The sequence below is a fragment of the Harpia harpyja genome, chromosome 2 (genome assembly GCF_026419915.1).
Source record: "Harpia harpyja isolate bHarHar1 chromosome 2, bHarHar1 primary haplotype, whole genome shotgun sequence".
Classification (NCBI taxonomy): Eukaryota; Metazoa; Chordata; class Aves; order Accipitriformes; family Accipitridae; genus Harpia; species Harpia harpyja.
In genome coordinates this window covers 63,921,798-63,944,718 of record NC_068941.1, presented here as the reverse complement: position 1 = coordinate 63,944,718, position 22,921 = coordinate 63,921,798, and the positions used below count along the sequence as shown (strand labels likewise).

The window sequence follows — 22,921 nt, the reverse complement described above, 5'->3', positions numbered from 1 at the left end:
GGAACATCCAGTCCTCGTGTCTTCTCCTTTTTTACTCACTCACTGCATATCATTTTTCCAAAGCCCAACTTCACAGCTCCTCTGCCCCATCATTTCCCAACTCGGAAATCGTTTGCAGCATGACATCGGTACTTGATCTCGGATAGATGAGATTCCCAAATGAAGCCAGCCTTCATTTTACCATGTGCACAGGACATCCTGGATACATGAGCAGTACTATGCCCAGTATGTCCATTACATCTGCTCCATTTCTGCCAGCTGTCAGGCTATATTCCTAACCAGTACAGTGTTCAGGCATGATCTGAATAGCCTGGACACCTATGGCAACCCCTGGCACTGAAGATGTTATCTACCTGCCAATGCAAATCGTTTTCTGCAATAGTGGGTATGTTGTATGCTTTAATTGTTCGTGTGGGCAGAGTGTGGCTGCTATTTCTCCATATGCTAATCTTGAATTGCCTTGTGGAAAGTAGCTCTTTCATCCATAACTCCTTCTTTAAAATCAATGGCAACAAATGACAACATTTTCAAAAGTGATCAAGATGAGATTTTTAAGGCCACATTGCTCTAAACTGAGTTTAGTGTCTCAAAAAATGTTTTTTGCTTAAGCACCAGAATGAGGGCTAAATCTTCAGAATTGCAGAGCAGCTGCTGCTGGACAGGTCAGCTTGTCAGTGAAACACAGATCGTCTGCCACGCTGTCTCCAAAGGTGAATGCTCCTCCCCATGTTCCCACAGTGAGCCATTGTCCTGCTTTTATGTTTCAGGCCCAGGAAAGTAATGTATAGTTTAAATGGAAGCAACTGTGTGACAGAAAGTACAAAGTACCTATGCAGAATAAAAAGGAGGGATGGCTGATTGAGCTGCCTTCAGTTTGATTTGAGAGAGAGAGTACTTGGCAGATGTCTGTTGACAGTTACTAAATAAACAGAAAATACGTTCACCCGCAGAAATCCCCTGAACTGGAAGTGCTTGGAGGCTGGAGGAGTGCTTGGGCACAGTAGATAAACTTGCCCTGTCCTTTTTCTTCCCTGGCTATTGACTTCTGCCATTGCTGGAGCCTAAATCTTGAGCTAAATGGATCCTGTATCAGTCTCAGCACAGCTGCCTGTAAGTTCTGAATGTGCAGTTGCTAAAGAGATGGAAAGATCTTCCTGGGCAATTCATGAATTCTCTGTAAATGGTGTGGAAGTAAACAGATACCATCACTCTGCTGCTTCTATGCCATTCATCTTGGGCTACTTTGAAACACCATCTTCTCTCTTAGCATTCCTTGTAGTAGCAAGCAAGTTAGGTAAATTCAAGCTACTTTGCAGTTTGGGCTGAGCAAGCGTAGAAACGAAAGAGTTTAAAGTAGGCACAGTTGTCTCTCTTCCGGCAAAAAAGCCGCATACTATGTTGGACCAGAACAGCCATCGCATGAGGCTCCTTAGAGTGGGAATGTCCAACCAAAAATCAAAATTTCACACGAGCAGTTGCTTTGGTAACAGACCGCTAGCAAGCTGTCATCCAGCAAGCTGCCAGGGTAAGTCTTCCTACCAAGCGGGGAGGTGTTGGCAGCTCTAACTTGCAAGACCCATCCTGCAGGAGCAGAAGCGAGGGTCCAGGGCTGCAGTACGGGGGCTGACACTACAGCTGCCCAATGCTGCACTGCTTGCTCGACGCGTGTGCGTTTGTCCTGCTTGGGATGCAGCTCAAGTGGATGCCTCTGAACAGCTTTTTGACAGAAATCTTATAATGGTTTGCCCAGCTTTATCATTTGCTAGTTCTTGTATCAGTTCATCCTTGACACTGATCCTTTTATGTCTATTTAAATGTATCTATTTCCAGCTTTCATCAGTTTGAGCCTCACGTTTCTGAAAAAAATGTGCTTTCTTACACCAGTCACTAGTTGTCCAAAAGTTGCTTTCTTACTAGAAAATTGTAATCTGCTTTATTTACCCTTCAATTAGAGATATTAGCTCATTTGGATCTGGCTCTCATTTTTGATCAATAGATCCTGCGACAGTCATCAAAAGCTTTTGTTCCACCTGATCAAAGCAGAAAAGTAAAATGTAGAGAATCATCTCCATTTTCCTTAGCAGGCCTTTGCTTTTTGAGAAGGAAAGCCCTGTTCCTTGTCCTCTCTTCTTATCTACTATTAAATCTTATCTTTTGGGTTGCCATTATCTTCTTGGTACAAGCAAAGCCTAATTACACTGAATTTCTGTATTAAAAACACCGGGCAGCAGTGCCTTAGCCAGTCCTGCCACTTCTGGAGTGAAACAGCTGCTTGCATAAAGCTGCCCTTGTTTCCCTTGTTGACCTCTTGCAGGTTTTTCCACTCTACCTTCACTTTTTTCCTTCCCCTTTCTGTTTTCATTAAAAGAGTAACTTTCATCCTTTGTTTCGGGAGGTGTGTGTTCCCATGAACGCTCATGTGCTGGCCCTTTTGTACTGCTTTCACGTCAAACTCAACAGAAGTGGAAAACTTGCTGGGAACAAGACCTGAGACCTCTAAGCCCTGTCCGACCCCATGACATTGTCCTGCCCATCACACGGGGCTTGTAACATCAGACTCCAAGGAAAAACATTCTGGAATTGCACGTAGATGCAATTTTGTCAGATAATGAGTATACTCCCACCCCTTCTACTCACTATGGGATTTAAACCTTTGGGGGCTTATGGATTGACCCAATTAATAAATAGACAGGTAACAATTAATTAAAAAAAAAAAAGAGAAAGAAAAAAACCTGTTCTGGTAAGACTGCAGTCAACAATAGGAAAAGATGGAGGGGCTCTAGGAAAGCTTGCCAAGCATAATTTAGAATAAAGCTTTTAAGTTTGTAATGAACTATCAGAAGGCTATTCTGAAGTATATTTCTGGCAGGCATGTTCTCTTTTTTGTCCCAGCATAATGTGTGGTACCAGGATGTTTTAGTAGTCTCTTCTTAAATACTTGTCTTGAAATATCCAAAGTCATTGAGTTATGAATATTTAAGGTTATTATATGTGATCACTTATCTTATACAGGCCATTTCAGGGTGTTCCTAAGTTTTGCCAAAGTCAAATTTTAAAATGCTTTTTGGTAGGAATTTTCCATGGTCGTGGTAAGATGAGAAGAAAATACTTCTGCAGAGGCACAGTCTGAGCAACACCAGTCAAATCAGACACACAGAGGCGTGATGCCACAGGAAACTTGTTCACCTTTTGGTTTTCATTAATTTTTTTGTCCATTCCTTATTCAAAGGCAACATAACCTCTGAGGATGACAACCGCCAGGTCAGGTCTCCCCGCAGCTTTCCCCGTTTGCAGATGTGAGAACCCATTTCTCAAGTGAACCGGAGTCAAACCTCTTAAAGGTGAGGGGGTAATTGCGGTGTCTGTGGGAGTGCTGCCATCGGCAGGATTCCAAGACGACGGCAGGAGAAAGTTGGGGGGAGCAGCAGTGGGGGCAGCGCTGTGGTGTGAAAGAGTTATCGGTGCTTGATCCTCCTCTCGCTGCTGTGCTTGCCGCCAGCCCTACAGCCCTTCCTAAGCCTTGAGGAGATGTGTAACGCCATTACGCAAGCAGCAGGAGAGAGTCAGGAGAGCAGATGAGCAGAGGCTGGTGGAGCAGGCCCTGGGAATCATCTTTGGAAAAAAACCTACTCGCAAGCATAAATGGGAGCAGGAGAGCTGCCAGTTAATAAAAATGGCTCGTAGCAGGAAATATCGGGGCTGAGCGCCAGCAGCCTCCCAGGAAGAGTCACAGTGCAGTTATAAGAAGTGGCATCGCCCTATTTCATCTACAAGATGTTTTCTGTGCCACAGGTGGGGCTTTCAAATTGCTCAGCCGCGCTCACCTGCCTAGGGCATCGCTAGTTGTGTGTTTTTCATGTGCTCCTGCCACTGTGCCCTCACCATCGCCCCGTGGATGGAGGCAAGCTGAGACGGGAGCAGACGCTGGGCTGCTCCTGGGGAGCTCCCTTGGGCTGCACGGGCTCTCCCCTCTGCCTCCTGCCTGTGCCAGCGCAATGGTTCATGTGGGGACGTGGCAGACCGCATCAGGAAGCTGAGCCTCGTTAAACACAAGCCCTCACTCCTCCCCTCTGGCCCGTGCCGGCCGGCGGGGGCTGGCAGAGCCAGCACGGGGGCGGCAGCAGCGGTTCTCCGAGGATGGTCGCGGGTGCTTGGGGTGCGTAGCTCGCCTGCTCTTGCTCTGGGCTGCTCAAAGCTGAGCCAGCTCTGGTCTGGAAACCTGGATGTCATGCTTTCATAGCACCTGGGATGAAAACCCCTGCTTAGCCTGTGCAGATGCACAGCTAGCATGTCCCAGGGGATAGCAGCAGTACCTTTACAAAGGTACTTTTCAGCTTTAGCTGTTATCTTGCTTAGGCCAATGTTTCCATGGATCGAGCAGACTGTAGCAAAATGCTGTTTAAATAGTCAGACTAATGTTGCCCTAAAGAAGATATTTGTATGTGTTAGCATGTGGGAGTGCAGCCAAACAGAAAAAACAAAAGCAAAAAGCCACAGTTCTCAGAAATCAGCGGGCATGTCACCCTCAGCGCTGGAGAAGGCGATCTCCAGTGACTGGCACTCTGACAATGGTTATCGCACCCGACAGTCGTTTCTGGGGCGGTTCTCTGTGCTAACAGGAGAATCGCAGCGTGTACCCTCATGGGCAGGACAGACTGCGCTGGGGCGAGTCATGGGCATGGTCTGCAGAGTTTCTGCACATCTTCTGTTTCCATTAATCTCTTCCCAGCCTGTGTCCTCATCTCAGCTGACAATGCTGACTAACCATTGCCTCACCAAGGATGCTTCCCCACTCGTAACCTGGCCTAAAGTGTCTCAGAGGCGTGGGCTGCCTTGTCACTGTGGGGGCTGCACGCTGGTCCCCGGGGATGCTCCGTCAGGAGGGAGGCACTGAGTTCACCCCAGCCTCTCCGTGCTGGGGACATGATTCATGCTGCCGGTAAAATGGTTGGGAGCATGTTGCCGGTCCAGGGTGGTGGCAGCCCTGTGCTGCCAGTTGGGATGAACCGGCTTTCCCTATCCCAGTACACTGTGGGCACCCGGCTTTCATTTCAAAAGTGGATGGTATTCTGGAGGTGAAGCAAAAGTTGTAAAGCTTGCTGCTTTCCAGGGCAATATGGTGTTAAATAACTTCCTAACGACTTACATGTGGGTAGTTGCTGCTGCTTTAGCTCAAAAAGCAGTTGGCTTTTAGAAAGTTGTTATTTGTACTCTGGTTGCAAAAGCAAATGGTGGGCAATCCTCACCTGCAATGAGTTGATATGTCCCTAAATGCCACAGCCAGGGAGAAACAGCAAAGCTCACTGAGAGTTTTCAAGCTAGGGAAGGGTATTTGGTTACGAACAGCTGCCCTATCCCAGCCTTCTCTACGTTAAACCACTCTGGTTTGGTTTGGTTTTTTCTCTTGTGAGCAAATCATTTACTGTAATTTAATGATCACAACCACATAAAATTCACTTCCTTGTGGTAAAAAAAAAAAAAAAAAAAAAAAGGATTAAATATCTCAGTTTATCTTTCCACGTAGGTCACATGGCCAGAGCTGGTTGTAAAATGTTGAAAAACTAGTTTGGGGTGTACCCAGTGCCAAGTGCTGTACATTTCCGTATTCTCCCTCCCCTCCTATCGCTCACAAAGATGCCACAGAAAGACAAGGAAGTTTGCTTTTTCAGGGAGTGGATTTTTTTTTTTTTAGTAAAATTAAAGCAGCATTTATTATTCTTAAATCTAATCCTTTAAGACCTCAGTGCTGTCCTAGTCCCAACCCCAAAAGGAACAGCCTGAGAAGAACTCATATGAAAGCCAAACTGTGGAACAAAGTCACTTGAAACGATCATAGAGTGCCTCAAAAACCCATGCATGCTGCAAGGACCGAGTCCAGGTCCTAGTCGCCCTGGTGAAATTAAGAAATGCTAGGTGAGCTTGAAAGGAGACCTTTGTGCAGCACATGTAAATAGTAAAGCAGTTCCCTGCGATTTTGGGGTACCTATGCACCCCTTGGAGCCAGGCTGGGGGCTCAGGCAAAGGCGAGGTGGCTGAACCTGGTGAAAACCCACCTGCCAGGGATGGTGAGGAGGTTGGTGGGTTGGATCAGCCTTTGGGAATTTGGTTCCTGAGTAAGGGGTGATGGGCGTAAAGGAGTTTGGGACTCTGAGACAGCACAGTGCCGAACAGGACTTGATTTTTTCTTCCCAACTACAAATTACAGCAGATTTGCATGATTTCTTTTTCCATGAGCAGCAGGCTCGTGTTGATTGTGCTCGAAGCAGCTCCTGGGGTTTCACCACTTTGGAGCTCTGGCTGGAGCTAACTCTGGCAGCTGGTGAGTCCACGTCCACTGCTTCTGCGCAGTGGCAGTGCTTGTGAATGCTGAAGGCATGCTGACACCTTGCTCAGCTGAAGTCTTTGTTACCGGTAAAGCTTCAGCTGAAGCACTTATTCATGGGTGAAACACAACCCTGTTGTGGGACCCAGCCTGAGGTCTGTGCTCTGCTGAAATCCTCTTCTGCTTCATGTGAGAAAAGAGTGAAACCACAGGAAAACCACATTGCTAATTAGAGTGTAACTACTTTAGTTAAAGTACAATTGACAACGTCTTTGTCAGACAGAGTATGGATGCTGTCTGGTTTTAGGGAAAGCAAGTGACAGATTCTGAATGAGCTTCCAGTAGTGCCTTTGGGGAAGAAGGGACCTTTTTCCTAAGCTGACATGCACTTAATATTGCACTTTTGATGCTTACTGTAATGATGTCTGTAATCTTACTGGTGTTGATGATAGTGGTCACCTTGCTGGTACAGGACTGCTCAGCATCAGAGCCATTTAAAAAGCATCCCCCTTACTTCAATATCGAATACAAAACCATAATTTGATTTTCAGTCACTTTGCATATGTGTATTTGACTATTCCCATCTTTTGGAGAGAATCAGCTTTTCTTTGCTCTATGTCATATTCAGTATATTCCCTGGCAAAAGAAAAATAAGCTGTCAGACCCAAACAGACTGGCAGAATTATTTCTTCCATTTATTTCTGTTTTGCAGGACCCTGAGAAAAAAGTCCTGATTGGGATGGAGTGGGATGCCTCAGCCAGGTCAGCTCTGCTTACCATCCTCACCATCTGTGTGAGAGCAGGCACAGGGCTGGGGGACCAGTTCTGGTTGTTTCCATTTCCAGCCCACTCTCTTCCCCCGTGTGTACTCTCGGGAGGCCTGGCTTGAAGGTGAATGGAGTTTCTGTCAGCAGAAGCAAGACCAGCCTCTCTGTGCATCTCCTTTCAGAGATGCTAGCAGGAGAGAGCAGTGCGTAGCCAATGTACTCGTGTCACTGCCCTTCTTGGTGCGCAAAAAAAAAAAAAGTAGACAAGAGAGATATAGGGGATTTTTCTGCCTTTTGTGGGTGTTGCCTAACTTACCCAGCCAAAGTCCTCAGTTTGACAAGCCAATAGTGGGGAAAACCCCTAAACACGGCCAGGTGCATCAGTGGGGGAGACCTCCTCTGCACACCCCCATGAGGGGAACTCCAGTGGGTAGAGATGTGTGTCCAAATTAAGGACACAAAACAATTCCTTTCCTGCCACAGGCTGACACCTGTCCTCTCTGACCAGCTTTCCCACAGCCCAGGGCCTCAGGATGCCACCCCATCATTGCAGTTTCCCAGTCTGTCTGCATGATATCTGCAGTGCTTTCTTTAGGTACGTCTCCACCAGTAGTACATCATCAAACACCTCATGACTTAGGCTGCAAGTTCGAGTCACACATAATGCTCTTCCTCATCTTTTGTTTTTGACACGTATGCCAAGCCTGATGTACTTCATCTTGTGCTCCTTGGGGCTCATCTGCAACATGAGAGCCTTTGGGTGTGCTCCAGGACATGCTGCAGCACCATGGGGTCAGGGGATGGCCAACAGCATTGCCAGGACACCGCAGGAGGTATGTCTGCATGGAGTATGCCACAGCTCTCTCAGGCTATAGCACTCCACTGTGTGGATACAGTAGTGGATGGTCTTTCTTTTGGAAGAGTTTACTGCAACCCTTTGGGTGGTAGCAAGAAACTACCCAGCTGATGGTAGTGGAGGGTTAGAGGAGGGGAAGACTGGACTGCTTACATGATGCTAAAAGGCAAGGCTATTGGGTGTTTTCTTCCTTGGATATGTCCTTGGCGACCTGATCGTTGGTGAGGTGCTGGTGCTTCCCAACATTTTGTCTACCAAAGCCCCCCTGAGAGCTCTGCCAAGCTCTTGGCAGCTGCACCATTGCTGCTCGGAGGATTACAGGATGGCAAGTGCCTCCACGGCGCTGGCTGGATGCCAGCATTGCAGCTGCTGACTAGGATTGTGTCCCTCTGCATCCTGCACAAAGGCTGGTGAGCCAAGGGATCTGTCTGCCTGGAGCGAAGCCAGGCCTTGAGGGAATCCTTAGCTTATCCTTGTGACCAGAAAGCCCTCCTGTGAGGCACAGCAGCTGAAGAGTCAAAGACTAGAGAAACTAAGGATGCCTGGTGTACAGCCAGTGCGTGCACAAGTTTAATAAGTAATCCCTTGTTATTGCATGCCCTGTTGAGTGACTGCAAGACACCCTGGTCTGTATCCTACAGATTTGTTACAGGAGTGAGAATTGCTCATTGTAGTTATTGCTTCAAAACTCTGGAACAAAGGAACTGCTCTAAGTGTAGGCTGGTTTGCCTCTGACCAATTTAAATGCATCTGTCTCTCTGCTGGTTAGCTTGAGGTCACTTCTGTGGCTTGTGTAGGCTGCTTGCAGGGGTTTTTTTCATGTTTCAGGAAGATCTTCTGGCTTACCTGTGGCTTCCTGCTTCCTACCAGTGTGTGGATCACAGGCAGTGGCCAAGCTAACACCGAACTTCAGTGACATAGCAAAAATGCACAAGGACAGGCTCAAAGTGCAGCCTGGCTGGCAAAAATTACATGTGTGTGTTTGGAAAGAGGTAAAAAAAAAATGAACGAAAGCATATCTTGGTTCAAAGTAAAACTACAACTGTGGGCAACCAGACTATGAAGAGTGATACAGCTTCCTTCAGTGTGGCAACCACCCTAGAAACCAGCTGCATGCGTGAGTGCAGGAACAGTCAGGTTGAGCACAAAGCCACAACCCAAGTTTGTGATCTTGCCTCTCCAAATGCCCTGGGGAAGGGCGGCTGTGGGGAGCCCTGGGCGGATGGAGGCAAAGCCCTGGGGCCCTCCATGCGGCACAGCATCGACCAGCACAGTCTGTTTCAATGGAGACGTCTGTGACCGTGTTGGGAAGACACAGCCGTTTGGTGCACGTGGCACAAACCTGAGCACATCTGAGCATTTTTCCCTGTAAAGTTTTCTGGTGAACACTTAGTCTTTGACTGCTCACCTCCCATGTGCAGGATCTGCATTTTGCCTGACCGAGGACTGCAAGGCAGAGCTTCTGTCTTCTTTGATTAGGAAACCAGTGAACTTCCAGTCCTGGTCTTCTGGCTGGAGGAAAAAAATATCCGATCTAATTAATCAGCTTGAATGGAAATACTTTGTATGGAAGTACTTCTACAGTACCAAATTTCTAAAAATTTCCATAGTCTCTTTGCTCTTTGGCATCTTGAATGGCCATAATCGCATGGCACAGCCTGCCTTTGTGCCAGGTGGGAAGGACTTGGTGCCACAAAACTGCGGGTTTTTTTTTGTTCTTGCAACACCCCTCCGACCATTTTGTTGCCAGGCAGGACTTGGCCCTGAAACTCAGTCAAGTGTGATTCAGCATTTAATTGACACACTGGAGCATAAAAACTGACTTTGCTGGCTTTTAGATGCACAGTAGAGGTAGTTTCTCTTGTTATGAGGTAGATCTGGGGTTTATTTATTTTACAGGTCAGCATGATGGGCCAGTTTTGTGGCTGACAGGCATACGGGGAGCAGAGAGCTCAGTAGGTGCTCAGGTTGCAGCCAGACCAGAGACATTAGGAGTGTAGCACCAGCCACAGAGAAGGAGATGGGTTACTGCATATACCTTTTCAAACGTATCAAAAATGCATTTTGCATATACTTTGAGCTCTAGTGCTTATATAAATGAGATGTTGCAATATCAGAGTGGTGTTAATCCACTTGAATTTCTTGTTAATCTGTTTATATAGTAGCTGTATCACAGTTGTGTTGATGGGTGGTGTTTCCTGCAGAAAGTCAAAGCTGGCTTTTAGTGATTTAGGTCAATACCAGCCAGGGAAGTGCACGTCTGCTCTTCAAAATCATCAAGAAAGACATTCAGAAAGGGAATGGGATCGACTTGGCAGCGTGTTGAGTTGTCACAGTGCCCAAGGCCTCAGCAGAGCTCCTGACATTCCCAAGGCAGCAAGGTCATCTTGAAAACACAGTTGCATTTCTCTGGTGTTGTTCATGTTAATATCCTGAGAATGAATTGCATATTTCAACCTTACAATGGGTTAATCATTAATTAAGTTCTTACAAAACTGAAGTTAGAAACCAGCAGTCTAGGAAAAAAAACTATCATCTTGTGAAGCATCTGTTTAGAAGAAGCTGTGTAGATTTATTTTAATCTTGGGTAGCTTGGATAAAGGGAAAGAGCCATAAACACATTTCAGGCTGGCACAGTTCACCTCACTTGGAAAATGTTGCTTTTTGTGAAGGGCATACCTCATGTCTGAACACTTGTAAAGGGCTGTGGTTTGCTGGTGGTTTCTTTCTCATCCAAGAGAACATAGCTGGACCTCTTGTGAGTGGAAAGGTCAGCAGAGAATTGCGGGAAGACAGTCTTCTTGTGTGACTTGATGATTTGTCTGACAGGTGAAGTCCTAATGTGGCTCTGTCTCCTTGAAAGCTGTTTTTAGCATCATGTTGATTACCCATTCCCTGAACAAGATAGATTGACCTGGTAGTGGAAATGGTTTCTGGGACACACAGGCTCCTAAACCAAACCTGCAGTGTTTATACAGGGAAAAGAGGCAAAATGAGGTGACTCTATCCCCACCCCCAAATCCTATCAAAAAAACCCCCCAAATTAAAAATGTATTTTCTTTCCATTTCCTTGCACAAAAAAAGACTAGGGAAACCTCTCATGATTAGTATCCTCAGGAAACCCAAGTCATGCTGGCATAAAGTGCCTTGTCCTAATTGCATTATGAGAAATGATGCTAGAGGTAGGAAGTTGCAGACACTTTTGCTTTCTTATGAGGGACGTAGAAGCTCATGCAGTATATATTCAGGTCTCCTTCTCTTTCAGATTAATCACTAGCACTACTCCCTGCCTTGGTGGCCAACACCTCTCCCATCTCTCTGCTCTGCCTCAGTTTACCTCTGCTCCCTCACACTGCTCTTCTCCCCAGACTTGGTATTTGCAGCAAATTTCCTCCAGGTGGACTTACACCAAGGAAACAGCCAGGGATTCTGGAGGACTGCAAATACTGCCAAGAGGTGCAGCTTAGCTTTCCGTGCATTTGAAGGGCGGAGCACGCAGAGATGAAAACGACCTGCCGGTCCACAGCGCTTCTGCCCTGCAGCGAGGACATGCGACTGAGCTACTGGGGTTTTGTGCGCTGGGTGGATGGAAGCACAGAGGGATGCCAACTTCAGCTTCATCCACATCCAGGCACCAACTCTGAAGTGGGTGTGAAAAGAGATTTAGGCTGATGAGAGGCTGCTGGAAGAATGGGGAGATGCCCAGTATGCCTGCCGGGAAGGTCGCTGTCCTCTGCAGGCAGTGGGATGGGGGAGCTGGTGGGACAGTGCATCTCCTCTCCCCGCAGGAGCCTGTGGGGATGCCGGCTGCAGTGCCCAGCTCCCCTCCTGCCCCGAACACCCTCTCCCCAGCTCGGAGGGGAGCACAGCCTTGGCGGAGTGGCTAAGCCTGGCAGTGGGATGTTGCAATGAAATAACAGTCTCCATTTTTAAAATTCTTTATTCACTATGTCCTAGAAATGTACCGTAAATGGAGCAAGAACTAAATAAACTCAGAGGCTTCTGACAGTACAGAGAACAGAGATACAATAAAACACCTAAAATATCAGCTCTTTTGAGAATAAGGCACGCTAGTTTTGTATTTTTTTAATATATATATTTTTTTCTTTGAATAGTTTGTTCTTAACCTAAAGATGTTCACATTTCAAGTTATCAGACTTACCTCAGTAGTAGTGTACATGAAATGGTTTAGAAGCAAGTGTAAAACACAGGCATGGCCGGGAGACTCCGTGTGACCTGGCTGCCTGCATCCCCGCATCCTGCCTGCGTCCCCGGGTCCTGCCTGCTCCTGCCCTGGCGCAGGCAGCACCCACCGGTGGCCTGGGGCACCTTGGGGTTTGCTCTCGTTGGCTCCTTTCTCTCCCCGCCACCTCTGCGTGCGGCAGGACCCTCGTCCTGCCGGCCGGGAGAGGAGGAGTGGCAAGGGAGCCGTCACCCTTCGTGCCTCCTCTGCGGGTCAGCCGTGGCGTGGGGCTGGAAAGGGACCGGCAGAGACCCAAACCACTAGGCTGCCTTTTCCTGACCCCAGGGGTGTTTGTGCAGAGCCCACGGCCGCATTTAGTGTTGAGCCGTGCAAAGCCTTAGCCGGAGGGCTGGAGGAGGCAGCGCTGGCCTCCCCGTTGGGGTTGGGGGCTGGCCCCTCGGGGCTTTGCCCAAATCACCTCCTCTCACCCTACAAAGGAGCAGGGCCTCGGGGCTAAGGGCTGGGTGCGCTTTCAGGGTGCGCAGGGAGAGACAATAAAAGTCTCCCAGGAAGGGGCGCGGGAGGGCAGAGTCCGACCTAATGGTTAACCTCACAGTGCTTTCGCTAATGGGTCGACAGGGTTGAGGAGAGCTCAGCTTGGCTGAGCGAGAGCACCTAAAAAGCAACTGCTCAATTTTGAGGCAAGGAAAAAAGGTGTATTAAAAGGTCACTTAACTGAGCTGGACGTGGTCTGGAAGTGGTTCAGTTGTCAAAATACACTCAATACAAAACCCCTTCGGTTGGTACTTATACCACAAAAAGTAAAGGAACATTGTTGGCTCACTCCCTGCTTCACACCTCGTGTCACTGGAGCTGTGTTTGCAGGGCTGATGCACTTCATACAATAGGCAAGATATTTCTTTACCGTTTTACTATATTTTACATTCACCGCACTACTAAATAAAAGCCTTTAAACAGGCCACAAAACACTGCAATAATATATTTACTTCTTAATAAAACAAACTTTTTTATAACATCGCAATAAAAGGTTTTTGTTTTGTGGCAAACCACATACCATGTAAATTTGCAACATAAAATGACTTTAAAAATGTATATTAAAAGATATTTACAAGCTCTATGTCTTAAAATCATGGGGTCTAATCGCTCCCGCCCCTGATGTGCAGGTACAACTCCAGTTGCGGAGAAAGGGAATTAAGTGTGGAAGGGAGGCCGGGAGGGAGGCTAGCCCTGTTTCACTAATTCCAGTATCACTACCACCCCTAGTACCTCAGAAATTTCTCACGGAACATGATGAAGCGATGGGTAAGTAACGCTGCGCATCCTCTCAGTGAGAGCGCACCTGCTCTTGCCGACAGCAGCATACATTCTCAGTGACTACAACATATACTTCAAAGAATAAAATAAAGAGTGTTGAAAAAGAGCCTAGGCTTTATACTGGATGAAGATCTAAGTCAAGACACCTCGCGCGAAATATCGGCTACTCATTTCTGCACATGATCCAACTACGAGTAGCTTCAATAAATAGAAAATCCAGTTGTTGAGGAAAACTCAGAGCCTTTCCTTTACTTAACACAAGCCTGCAAATCACACTGTGAAGAGATTTGTGTGAGGAGGCTTTTTTTTTTTCTCCTTCTCCCAAACAGGCAATATTAGTTACTTCTGATTTCAAATAAGAACGAGCAGATTGTATTAATGCTAGCACAAAAATGCAGAGGTCTTGCACATTTTTCAAATTGCACTTTCCAGTATATTTTTTTAAATAAGATACTTGTTGTTTTTTTTTCTTAAAAAAAAGAAATCTAAGGTATGTATTCTTTAAATATTGAATATATTCTTCAAAATACATTGTTAAAACTTTCCCTAGCTGCTCAGGTGTGCTTTTTAATATATAGCTGATATATTATTAAAGGCACTACAAAATAGACATCTCTGGAGTGCAGAAGTTACTAAAAAATAACCTTCATACCACAAATATATTGAAAATATAACTGCTAAAAAAAAAAAAAAAACAGACCCTATGCAACCCCACTAGGATGCGTATAAATGCACGTCAGCGGTGGGCTGGATGCATCGAGGTCCTTTAGAAATGTATGAATACAGGCGTGTTAAATTTTAAAAATAGCCTAAAAAAGTTAGTGAAAACTTCAAGCGTAGAAAATATTTCAAACACATTTTTCTATGACATTCTTCACTTTCTGCATCAGTTTACCGAGCCCAAATGTTTACTCTTTTGCAGTGGGTTCTTTCTTCATAAATAGTAAAGTGTTCCTTCAGTGTGTGGTTCTCCGCCACCCTCCTCTGCTGACAGTCTCAGTACGTCTGGTAGACGTCGTGGATGGGGACCTGGATGGTCGCAGCCGGGAATGCTGGGGGGATGTAGCCAGGGTATCCCCCATAGGCAGCAGCAGCGGCGGCAGCGGCAGCGGCATTCTTCTGTAGCGTGGCTATCGTCGCTGTCGCTGTGGCAGGTGCAGCGAATGGCACATAACTTGTCCCGTAAATCCCGGCGGCGGGAATCCGCTGCACATTGGGAGCCATGGTGTATACTGGTGTGATGGGGCGGCCCTGGAAGGAAAGCATCGGGTTCAGACCTCAAAAAAAGTGCTTCAATTGCTGTAATATCCCATTTCCACCTTCTGAATTGTAAATCCCCTAGAAGGGGAGGTGATAACAGGAGGGTAGGCAGCACGTGTCCCGTTGAATGAGAGTTATGCCATCATGGGGGGCTGTTCCGTCCCTCCCAGATTTGGGTCCCCCACAGCGGGGAGAGCAGCTGACCAAAGTGCAGATGTCTAAGACAGGTCAGATGAGCTGCAGGGCTGTTGGGCACCGTAACATCCTTGACAACATCTCCTGAATGGAAGCAGGGCAGGAGGCCAGGCTTTCCGCCCACCCCAGGTACGCAGAGCAGGACGTATGGGAAGCAGGATGTATGGGAAGCGGGATGTACGGGAAGCAGGGCTTATGTGCTGAACTCACCTGGAATGGGGGAGGTGTTGAGACAGCTGGTATTACAGCCGCGGCTGCGGCTGCGGCGGCGGCTGCCGCGCTAGCCGGGTCCTGCTGGACGGCTATAGGGTTGATGATGTGCTCGACAGTGTGGATTTTGCCGTCTTCCATCATCTTGGCTGGCGGCGCGGCCTGAAACATGGAGTACTGGGCACCGATGGCAGGGATGGCCACTAGGAGAGACCAGACACATCAGGTGCATTGGGAGAGGGTTTCCAGGACCTCATCTCAAAGACCCCTCCCTCCTGGCTGCACCAGCTCTCCTGCAGCAGTCCTGTGCTGCTCTTATCAGGGCAGGTAGCCCCATGTGATGGCGGGAGACCTGGGGCACCTCTGCCCTCCCCACGAGTGGGAGCACCGTGGCTGATGCACAGTGATGGGCTCAGTGCTGCCTCCTCTGCCCAGCATTTTCTCCCATGCTCCCAGTATGGGTGTCCCAGGGCCAGAGCCCTGCTGGGGACCGGGAGCTGTGACCCAGATTTACACAGCCCCTTCTGACCACCACTGTCCTCCCCCCAGGCCAAGAGTGTGGCCCGAGCACAGGGACAGGTGGCAGCGCGTACTGTCCCGGTGGGGTCCCCGCTCCAGCTGTTGAGATCAAAGGACATGTAGCTGCCATAGGCAGAGCTGCCCCAGGAAAGAAAAGTGTGGTTTGTACTGCAGAAGTTGCAGGCAGCAACTGGTCCAGTGTATATGCCATCCTTTGGCCAGCTCTGCGAAATATCAGCTCATTTACTATTATGCATTTCCCAGGACTAACTTGGTTACATATGTTTTATTCTATCTCTCTGCTACAGGATCAATCTATTTAATGACACTGAAAAAAAGGAATTGCTCTTTAGAGAATTCTCCCTCATGCCAAAATTGGATAACGCAAAATAATTAGAGCTGTGGTCTTTCAGACAAAAGGGAAAATACTCCGGTCAGAATGACGGTGTTCAGAGATGGTGAGTTTGTACATGGTCCAAAATGGAGCTTTGTGGCAGTGCTTAGGGAAGAAATGTGCTTTGCTGAACATTCCCAATAACCACAGTAATTGGACATGAGCCAGCAATGTACGCTCACAGCCCAGAAAGCCAGTCGCGTCCTGGGCTGCATCAAGAGAAGCGTGGCCAGCAGGTCGAGGGAGGTGATTCTGCCCCTCTCCTCCGCTCTGGTGAGACCCCACCTGGAGTACTGCGTCCAGCTCTGGGGTCCTCAGCACAGGGAAAGACATGGACCTGTTGGAGCAGGTCCAGAGGAGGGCCACAAAAATGGTCAGAGGGAGGGAACACCTCTCCTGTAAGGAAAGGCTGAGAGAGTTGGGGTTGTTCAGCCTGGAGAAGAGAAGGCTCCAGGGAGACCTTATTACAGCCTTTCAGTACTTAAAGGGGGCTCCTGAGAAAGATAGGGACAGACTTTTTAGTAGGGCCTGTAGCGATAGGACAAGGGGTAACAGTTTTAAACTGAAAGAGGGTAGATTTAGATTGGACATAAAGAAGGAATACTCTGTGATGAGGGTGATGAGACACTGGAACAGGTTGCCCAGAGAAGTTGTGGATGCCCCATCCCTGGAAGTGTTCAAGGTCAGGTTGGATGCTTTGAGCAACCTGACCTAGTGAAGGATGCCCCTGCTCATGACAGGGGGTTGGACTAGATGATCTTTATAGGACCCTTCCAACCCAAACTGTTCTATGATGCTATGATTTCCGTTGTTGCCTCATAGTGCACACTTCAGCATTCAGCTTGTGAGCCTTTCAGCAGTAAGGGTATTCACAAGGAAAACAGAGTAATCAATAAATGGCTAGGAGGTGATGTTGGCAGTAGTGATGTTGGCAGGTGATGGGAGGTGCAGCCAGTCAATCAGAAATGAAGCCAAATACGCACACGGGTTTCTTTCACTGGGTTGAAACTTTGCAGTGTGGAAGTGTGCAGTTCTGCCTGTGAGAAGGACAGGTGCCAGCAAGCAGTACTCTCGTTTTGATCCTGGAGACTGCAACAAAGGATCTGATCAGATATCTTTCAGGCAGAGATGTTTCCACCGCCAGTGGACTACCACTGTTTCCTCAAGCAGAGACCTCCAGCCATGAGCTTTTCCAGTTCTCCTTCTACACCAAGTCCACCTGGTCAGCTCAAACCAGTTTTATCACTGGTTTAAATAACCTGGATAATTTTTCACCAAAGCAAAGGCAGAGAGCTCACGTGCTCCATTCTGTGGTAACTTCTGGCAGAAAAGCAATTACAGGCAGCTGGGGTATTGGGGTGACCTCAAATGGTTTTCTAACCATTTGCAAAGAAATGAGCTTTAAGTTTGTTCTAAACAGTAGGAAACTTTGCAGAGTTGGTACATCTCTATTCCTTTGTTCTGGTAATGTGCTTTCAGAGTCATACCCTTTTAATAACAGATGTAAGACTTGCATGTGGTACCTCTTACTAGATCATCTGATCTGGTTGGGGAAAACAGACCGGGTGCTTCTGTGCTCAGAGGCTGTGCTGGAACCATATGAGAGGAGAAGACCCGATAAAGAAATCTGAATCTCAACATGCTTCAAGTGTAGAAACATTTAGACTTGAGCTTCAGGCTTTCGTTTGGCAGTCGAATGAATTACAGACACCCCTAATAGGAGTGCATTTCAAAGCCCACTTTTCAAGCATCCTTTAGTAATACCTGGAATTCCTGAAGTATCTTTACAAACACACATAGCGGTAATATTTTCTGATTGTAAGTGGGTATTTTTCTCAGGAAGTCTGATCTTCCTTTGGAAACGGCTCTAATCTTAACAGCCTTCCTTTGTCTCTAGACCTCTTCTCACATTCTCTCATCCAGCTGTTGTGAAGAACTCTTCACAGGCTTCATTAGATGCAAGCTGTAGTTTCCACTGACAGTATGGAGCATGTTTTGGGAAACCACTGCAGCTCTTATTATTAAACACCGCTTAGGTCCTGCAGTTACAATTTACTTGGAGGGAGGCATGGGGAGAAGATCTGCGGACTTCTGCAAGAGGGCTTGCCCCCATCACCTGCAAGGACGTTCTTCCTCAGGCTGCTTTTCCAAATAAAAATCTTTCCAAGCAGGATCTTGAGGAATTGCTGGGCTTCAGCCTTCGTCCCATTCGCCTGGGAAGGGCAAGGGCTGGATACTCAGCTGAGGATGTGGCAGAAGGGGGTGATCCCTGCCCTGGCCCTTGGGCTGGCTCTGTGCAGCCCAGCAGAGCTGAGAGCTCACCTGTAGGCACTGCATCGCTGCAAGCTGGACCCTGAGGGCTCCCTGCATTGCTCCTTCCCCATGCCGCTGATGGTGACGGAGGAGCTTGCCTCAGCCAGTGACTTCCCTGCAATGGGAAAGCCCCAGGTCCTTCTTCCAGCCTTGTAGTACCACAGAAATAAAAACCAAGCAGGGGAGAGCTCTGGCCTGGCTGGAAACCTGGGGAGGGAATCTCCCAGGGTGAAATTAGCATTGGAGAAATTAAAAGAGAGAAAGATTGCTCTTAGTCACCATGCTCTAGTGTACATGACTAGACAGAAAGTCCACTTTCTCCTGAGGAGGTGCAAAAGGGGACGGAAGGGGTGGGCACAACTTCAGCTCTTTTTTCTTTGGCCTGAAGAGCTCCCAGATGTTCATGTCCTCTGTCCCACTGCGTGCCTCTTGTTTGCAGAAAGCCCGGCCAGGGCCAGGAGGCATCCAGCACAGGGGAGCACTGAGCGCCAACCCTGGAGCAGTTCCCATTGCCTCAGCCGTGGGCTGGCCCTGGAGGGGTCCCTGCATGCCTGACACGGGGCTCGGAGCGGGGGCTTGCCCGCCACCTCCGCTTTCCTCCCCTCATTGCACATACTAACCTGCACCGGGCTTAATGGCCACTGGATTGACCGCAGGTAACTCCAAGTTGGGTACCAGCTCGTATCCTTTCTCTTGCTGTTTTCCTTTGCCTTCATGGTACCTGCTGTAGATGCCACGGCCGGCGGAGTATCCCCCCAGGTAGGAGCCCCTGGGGCCTGGGGCTCTGTTGCCAGCTGCACCTCGCCCTCTGCCTCGTATGCTGCCTGCTTATGATAACAACATAGAAGAGGATGGTGAATAATGGAGAGTGACAGCCCCACGGGGAGGACGAACGGTCCCAGGCTTAGATTGGGAGGTATGTGCTTAGAAACGAGGCTGCTGAAGTTAGTTCGGTCTGAATCTTAGTGACCTTACTTAGGAAAACAGAAGAGGTTGGCCTTAGAAGCACCTAGTAAGCCTACGCAAGTTTTGCTCTTGATGTTTCTGACCATATATTAACCGCTTATTTATACTGACGCAACTCTTGTGGCAAGTGTTATGGATATAATGCACTCAGCAGAGAGAGAAGGGCTCCTCCAGGGTGATTTCTATGCAGTAGGAACAGCTTCTGCCCTCAGCTGTCCTCCAGAGGAGACCCAGCCTCTCAGCTGGCCACAGTGGGACCCTGCAGAGATGGCCCGAAGTTGTACCTGGCCTTTAACCAACTTTGTCCCACCATTTACTAGTGTTGTTTGTTTTCTCTGCTATTTTATTAGTAATGTGAATATACCCCATCTCCAAAAATATTGCCTTTATTTATCTTAGCAACTCCATGCACGTTATGACAGTATTTTGGACACTGTGGTGTTAATGCACTCTAAGATGGCCTAATTGAATATTTAGACTGTAAGTTAACTCCTTTGTAGTTCATTACAAGTACAAATCTGGAAATTAAGAAGCAGCTGAAATTCTTGATCAGCTAGTGTTAAAAGTATTTCTTGGTTTACGTGGGTGCTTTAAGAATATATTCATGCTAAACTGCCTGTTATGTCAAAATACACATTACATTTCAGGAAACTATAATTCCTGTAAGTACAGGATAATTGTAGTTATATCACCAGTTATAGCTGCTAGGGTTTTTTATGAATAACTGATTTTTGGTTAATTTTTAATGACTGTGATAACTATTAAATAGAATTATTTTGCACTCATGTGATTCCTTCTGCTGGTAGTTTTCAAATGACTTTATAAAGGACACAGCACTACTGTCATTTTGATGCAGAGGGCAAATGATACCTAGAAAGCTCCCAGCTGAGGCTTTCCCTGATAGCCCTCCATTTGGATGACCAGGTCACTGTACCCGCACCTCCAGGAGAAGGCAAAGGGAGCACTCTGACATGATCTCTAATACTTACGATCCAGCTCTTTGGAAGGAGGCATCAGAAGGTGGAATCCTTGGACTTGCTCAGACTTAGTACAGCACTCATAAAAAACAGATCCCTTTCTTCCCCATCATGTGCTTCGTCCGTTAGCTCATTCTTAACCACATTTTTGATGCCTCCTTCATACTAGCCTGTATGTTAGCAATTATTTACAGATGAATACACTCTGTATAGTCATAAATTAAAATGAGACCAAACACAAATATGGCAAAAAGACCTGTAAGAGTGTTTAAGAAAAAGTGCATAGCACCAGCTGTCTTTTGGCTCAGGCAGACCTTGGGTTGCACCAGCCTGAGATCAAACCTGCCCATGACATCCCCTAATTGTGCTTACTAACCTTTCACGAAGTAATCTCTGTTGGGCCCGATCAAGGCATTGTATGGATATCCATAATACGCTAGTGTGTACGGATCACAAGAGTAAACATAATTAGGTTGCTGAGTTACTTCAGGCGTTGCTGCGGCCCCACCTTTTGCTGCTTTCTGGTAGCGAGTGTATTGCTCCTTGTCTACCGGCTTGGCCAAGGTAACCTCCAGGCACGAGCCTTCCAGTTCGACACCATTAAGGTTGTTCATGGCGTGAATTGCATCTTCCCTGGTTGTAAAGTGCACAAAGGCATAATCACGTATTTTTTTCACCCGCTCTACACAGCCAGGGTTAAACTGCCCAAAGACCTTTTTAATGGTGTCCTCTGTGGTCTCAATCATTAAATTCCTCACATAGAGGATTTTAACAGTCTCCATGACATCTTCATCCACATCTATCTCTGGTTCCGCCCAGTCAACAGCTATTTGATGTCCCCACAGCTGGATCCTTCCTGGCATGAGTTTCCTCCTGGCCATTGCTGCTGCTCGATGGCTCTCGTACTCCACAAAGGCAAAGCCTCTGTTCTTCATCTTGTCTGCAGCGCTGGCATACACGATGACATCCAGCACACCTTCCGTCACCTTGGCAATCTCTTCGAGGATCTCCTCTCTCTTCTTCATCTTGGGAATGCCTCCAATGAAGAGCCGGCAGTTATCCACGCTGCAGCACACACCCAGCAGCCTGCCGGGGCGGATTTCGTAGTTGTTCAGCTCCCTGACGGCACGCTTTGCCTCATGCTTCTGCGTGTACATCACGAAGGCGTAGCCGCGGTTCTTCCCATCAAAGTCCATCATCAGGCGCATTTCATAGATGCGGCCGACGGACTCAAACACGGGGACGAGCTCATCTTCGTAGACGTCACGGGGGATTTTGCCCACAAAGACTTCACAGCCGCGAGGAGGGTGCAGGCCCTCCCAGCCGGGAGGAGGGCCGCCGTACTTGCGTTGCCCATTCTCCTGGATCATGCTATATCCAGTGCGCTCCATGAGGGCCAGCAGAGCTGCCTCGTTGGGCGCACCGGCAACACCTTCGGGGACTTTCGTTGTAGTCACGTTGGAGGAATCGTTGCTCATCCTTGCAGTGGAATCCTCAGCGGTCATGGTGTCAAACTCATTCACGGCCTGATAAAGCCTGGGCAAAGTAAGAAGGAGGACACTCATTAGAAGCTGTTAGCTACCACCAGCATCCCACCCCTCTCTTTTGTCTTGCTGTAATTGTTCTGGAAGTTTGTTTTTCAAACTGGGACTAAGGCTGCAGAAAAGCAGATGAACGAGCCACACCGGCCAGAACATTGATACTGCAGGGGGAGCGCATACTGGATTTAGGCACAGCCCCTCTTTGAGGGGGGGGTGGTTGAGGATCACCTGTCCGTACCACCCCAGCACCGAGAGCTGCTGCCACAGGAGGCTGAAGTCGCACGAACGGATGCCACCAAGCACCTCAAAACCTCAAGACCCCAGGGAGGCTTGTCTCCTCTTTGAAAGGGTAGGGAGGAGCTGATACAGGATTGGGAAAGGGAAAATACTGCCATGAAGCCAGTGGTTCCCATCTCCAGAGCGCTCTCCTCCCTCTCAGTCATTCCTCAGTTAATCCATCTACTCCTGAACAGTGCAAGTGCCAGGTGCCATACTCCACAGTGAAAGATGGCAAATACATGAGAAGCACCACTAGGCATGATTTCCATCTGATAACTACCCCTCACTCCTCTAGGCTTTCGCAGGAACTGACGAGTAGGAAATAATAAATACGCTTTAGCATCAGGGGGGCCAGTTCTTGTTCTCTTGTGCAAAGGGCGATCTGGCAAGCTTCTGAGTTGCCTGCTGCTTGTGGTACAATGTCTGACATGTTTGTCTCTTCCATTATTACAAGAGGACTTCACAAAAGCTGAAGAGAATCACTCCCTTATAACAGGCAACTTGCTTTAGAGCAAGCAGCCCGCACAGCCCTGCAAGCCAGCAGGAGGAAGGCAAACCTCGTTCTGCATTTGAACACAGGCAGAGAGTGGGAAATGCAGACATACAGGAGGAGATGACCATGCTAATGATCGCAACTGCAAGACAGTGGGCTTCCTCTCTGAGCACAATTAAATAGGACACTTTGAGTCTCTGAAAGCAGTTAATTCATTGACTTTTAAAGCTGGAAAGGTCCATCAGACCATTTCATACGAGTGATTGTATATGAAATGGACCATTACTTTTTATTGTTATTTGCACATTGAG

The 22,921-nt window shown here is 47.8% G+C and overlaps 1 protein-coding gene across 8 annotated transcripts in view; it reads right to left on the bottom strand.

The window, feature by feature from the left end:
- Window positions 1-11,867: 11,867 nt before the first annotated feature.
- The window catches only part of RBM47 (RNA binding motif protein 47), a 79,734-nt gene continuing 68,680 nt past the window's right edge, over window positions 11,868-22,921 (bottom strand). For 6 of the 8 annotated variants that reach the window (XM_052780197.1, XM_052780195.1, XM_052780201.1 and 3 more), the window contains 4 exons: window positions 20,674-21,833; window positions 18,975-19,181; window positions 15,129-15,331; window positions 11,868-14,714 (listed from right to left, as the gene is read on the bottom strand). In XM_052780197.1, the coding sequence (XP_052636157.1) occupies window positions 14,460-14,714; window positions 15,129-15,331; window positions 18,975-19,181; window positions 20,674-21,833 (1,825 nt within the window). In that variant the 3' untranslated portion in view covers window positions 11,868-14,459. The remainder of the gene's footprint in view (window positions 14,715-15,128; window positions 15,332-18,974; window positions 19,182-20,673; window positions 21,834-22,921) is intronic. The other 2 variants (XM_052780198.1, XM_052780203.1) reach the window with 2 other exon arrangements.